The sequence below is a fragment of the Cupressus sempervirens genome, chromosome 6 (assembly GCF_028749045.1).
Source record: "Cupressus sempervirens isolate cs-2001-9-10 chromosome 6, ASM2874904v1, whole genome shotgun sequence".
NCBI lineage: Eukaryota > Viridiplantae > Streptophyta > Pinopsida > Cupressales > Cupressaceae > Cupressus > Cupressus sempervirens.
Window position 1 is genome coordinate 343,343,174 of NC_143123.1, and position 4,115 is coordinate 343,347,288.

Below are 4,115 nucleotides of genomic sequence, written 5' to 3' on the forward strand. Positions count from 1 at the left end.
TTGGTGCTTCATCAAAATGGAAGCAAAGTTGGTGAATGGTAATGGTTTAGAGGCGGTGAGTCCCCTTGGGCAGACTTTCAGTACTTTTCTCTCCGTCTGTAACCACGTCATCTTCGAGCTCGAGGAAGTCATTCTTGTCTCTTCAGCCAAGAAAGCCATCAACGACCTCCTCCTTCCCTCCAATCCCCGGTTTTGCAGCGTTATGGTACGCACTTGCACTTTCTCTGCATAACATCTTAATATTGTCAACTCATGACACGAGTCTTTAAAGATTTCTTATTTAACATTCATGTCTACAAAGCTCAGAATAGATTGTCATGATGTTTCCTTAAGTCCCACCTGGGAAAAAAATCTAGTTGTTGTTTAGGCTATTTTAGTGTATCTAGAATTCATAAATTCTATTTCTGTAGGTGAGTGAAAGGCTTAAAGTTAAGGTTTTGTCTTTTGGGTATTCAGGATCTCTCTATGTAGAATTTTGGGTCCAAAAGTGTCCCAGTATTTGTGGTTAAATGTTTAGGTACTCTTTATTAAATGTCCCAATAATGGTGCACAGATTGGTTAGTCACCAACCAAAAAAAAGCTAAAAAATGATCATTGTTAGTACATGTGTGATGGGCTATTTGTATACGTGTTTTCATTTTTGAAATTTTTTAAGATCGTAATTGGAAGTACCTATGACAAAACTATCACAATTATTGGGCCCCTTGTTAGTTACTAGGTCTCTTCCCCTAGTTATAAAATTAGAATTATGAGAACATTAAATAGATTGTTTATATTTAAACCATTGATTATGAAATATGTATTACATATTTTGAAAGTTAACACTACAATTGTTTCACAAAGTGTAATTTGACAAATAATATAATTATTCATTCTGATAATAAATAGTATAGTATAATTCTTAAGATTGATGTAAAAATATTAATACAATCGAATTTAGAAACAACTTTACATATGAAATCTGCTAGCTCTTACTATAGTTGTTTGATGACAGAGCAAGGACAAGAATGGAGTGTTGCGTTGGGTAAAAACTGAAGTGAATGTGGACGATCATGTGATTATTCCAGAGTTTCCTCGAAGCCAGACTGAATACGATGAACTTGTGAATGAATATATTTGCAACATACACCTTACTCCCCTTCCCAAGGATCGACCCTTGTGGGAGTTCCACATTCTCAACTACAAGACAAGCAAAGCGAGAGCCACATTGATTATAAACATGCACCATTCCTTAGGGGATGGCACTTCCCTCATGTCCCTATTCTTCTCTTGTATCACTAGAGCACATGACCCACACCTTCCCCTCACCTTTCCTTCTTCCAAATCCACAATGCCCCACAAACCTAGTCCACCAATATCTTATTCGTGGGTATCGGCCAAGGTTATGTATAACATGTTGCATAGACTATTTGTGCTTGTGCTTGTATTGTGGTACACTCTTTGTGACTTCATTGGCAGCTTCCTAAGAATGATGTGGATGGAGGATAGCAAGATACCCATTCGAGGGCCTCCCGGTGTGGAAATGCTGCCTAAAGTTATGAGCCATGTCACCTTCCCCATGGAAGACATCAAGATGATCAAGAATTCCATCGGCGGGGTATATTTTCTCCAACTTGCCCTCACTTCAATATTTGATACTTTCTATCTCGTTCATCGTGCCAAGCTCATCTCGATGAGTTTGCTCCTGCAGACAGTAAATGACGTGATAATGGGCGTAATATTCTACGGTTTCCAACGATTCCTGCAAAAGACTCATTCTCAAGGTGAGAGTTACGATCACTACGAGTATATGGATATGGATATACTCAAATATTAATTTCATTGTGATAATTTGTGACTAAATGATATATTGTGGTTGCAGGAGGAAACAATAACGAAATCAGAAAGTTAAGAGTTACGGGGCTTGTTGCCATAAACACAAGAGTACTGTCAGGATTGAAGGTCAAACTCAATCTAACTATCTTGCATATATAGTTTGAATCCATATGGAGTTAGGAAATACTAAAAATAGAGAATATGTTATTATTTGAAAGCAGGATATAAAAGAGATGCTGAAAGCTGAGAGTGAAGCGCCGTGGGGAAACCACTTTGGGTTGTTACATATACCCATGCTCACCGATGCAGACACTCCTCTGGATTTCGTTAGAAAGGCCAAAAAGCTCTTGGATCGCAAGAAAATGTCTCGTGAAGTGTTCCTTACTGGTCGACTGCTCGGTTATCTTGGGTGCGAGGTATGATATATATATATAACGACTGATTCTTAAGTTAAAATTATTAAGTCATATTTGAGTAGATATTAGGAGAAACTACCTAGTAGTTGTTTAGGCTAACTTCACATACCTACAGTTCCTAATTCTAATCTGATATGTTGAAACTTGCCAATTCTTTAGGGGAACTTCCGAAGGTGAGTGAAGAGCTTAAAGCTAACTTTTCGGCATTTGCACATTCGTGCAAGGTGGTCTAAAAGTGTCATTTTAATAGGTTCGCATGAAACCTGCCACTAAGACCCCTTAATTGCGGCACATTCAAAAAAATAGTACTTTTAGTACAAATGAACTAATCAATAACAAAAAAAACTAAAAAAATGATAAACTATTATTCCATGTGTGATGGTGTGCCATCATTATTTAACTTTTAATGAGCTAATAGAAAGAAAGGTAGCAGTGAACGTGGCAACCGGCTCAAGAATTAATATTTTGATCTATCCTCTGCTTGTTTTACAGTTGTTTTAGCCTAATCTCTAGTTGTATTACACTAGTCATCATGAGTAATTAATGTTTTCCAGTTGATTTACTCTCATAACACTATATCTCAGATTTGATCCCTATATTATGTAACTCGTTTCAATACATAAAAATCTATCTGCATCAGTTTATCGTAGCATTTCTCTTTCTCTACTTACAATTATATATTGCAGGTGTCTGCCAAAAGATTTTATAAGACTTTTACAAATGCAACGTTGGCAATATCAAATCTGATCGGTCCCCTGGAGAAGATAGCCATGAATGGAATTCCGGTGAAGAACATGTTTTTCTCGGTCTCTGGTTTGCCTCAGGTAAACTATTTATTTATTCTTATTCTGTTTGCCAGGGATAGTTTATATCAAATTATAATCTTCCATTTTTCTTGTTAGCTGAGAGTAAGAATTTGATGATGGGTGGGGTATTTTAGGGACACGTGTATTGATGTGTGAGGTCTATTTGCAGACACTTGTTTTGACGATGGTGAGTTACATGGGAAATTTAAGGTTGGACGTGATTGGCGTCAAAGGTTACGTAGACTGCGATAGTTTGGCCAAATGTTTTACCGAGTGCTTTGAGGAGATCAAGGAGGCGGCCAACGCAATGTAGACTATCATTACGAATCTTCTTTCATTCTATTCTATTCTGTCTATTTCAAACCTATATTACACATAATTGGAATTGTGTGGTTTTTCAATTGAATTATAATGTTATTAAATAGAAGGTAAAGTAGATTATGAATTTTATTTTTCAATACAGCTTGAGTGAGAAACATTTAAATAGTAGATTAAAACATATTTCTTACAAATGCGACTTTTGATTATTTTATCATTATTCTTTTTATAAAACATGTACTTTAGTTGGTTTCTTAGACAAATGTGTTTCAGTTTATCATTTTCAATTTTATTATTAATGTCACACCCCCACTTTAACATTGTGTCATTTATTAATGTCACCCCCCCTCTTTAACATTGTTTCTGGGATGTAGTGTGGGGAAGCTTCCCTCTACCTATCTTGGGGCACGAATCCTCCTGATTCTTTTTGGAACGACATTATGGGCAAATTCAGTAAGAAGCTGGTTGGTTGGAAAGGGGCCTCTCTTAGCCAAGCTGGAAAATGCCAACTGGTTAAATCCACCCTTCAGAACTTGCCTGTTTATGCTTTGAGCCTTTTTGTGATTCCTATGAAATTTGCTGAGAGGATGGAAAAAATTCAAAGAGACTTCTTGTGGATGGGGACTGAAAAGAATAAAAGGTATCCACTCGTTGCTTGGGAAAAAGTCTGCCTCCCCAAGAAATATGGAGGTCTAGGCATCAGGAAGCTAACTCACCTCAACAAGGTTCTTTTGGCTAAGCAAATATGGTGTATCTTCAG

At 36.9% G+C, this 4,115-nt stretch overlaps 1 protein-coding gene across 1 annotated transcript; it reads left to right on the plus strand.

Moving 5' to 3' along the window:
- On the plus strand, positions 1-3,480 carry LOC149552539 (medium-chain-alcohol O-fatty-acyltransferase-like). Its single transcript, XM_089789799.1, has 7 exons — positions 1-205; positions 995-1,597; positions 1,691-1,763; positions 1,862-1,941; positions 2,037-2,231; positions 2,918-3,055; positions 3,207-3,480. Exons 1-7 carry the CDS (start codon positions 17-19, stop codon positions 3,348-3,350), a joined length of 1,422 nt encoding a protein of 473 aa, XP_089645925.1. The 5' UTR covers positions 1-16; the 3' UTR covers positions 3,351-3,480.
- Positions 3,481-4,115: the final 635 nt, after the last annotated feature.

Coding starts and splice junctions, on each gene's coding strand:
- LOC149552539 (XM_089789799.1), top strand. CDS start 17: ATGGAAGCAAAGTTGGTGAATGGTAATGGTTTAGAGGCGGTGAGTCCC. Junction 206..994: donor CCCGGTTTTGCAGCGTTATG/GTACGCACTTGC, acceptor GTTTGATGACAG/AGCAAGGACAAGAATGGAGT. Junction 1,942..2,036: donor GAGTACTGTCAGGATTGAAG/GTCAAACTCAAT, acceptor ATTTGAAAGCAG/GATATAAAAGAGATGCTGAA.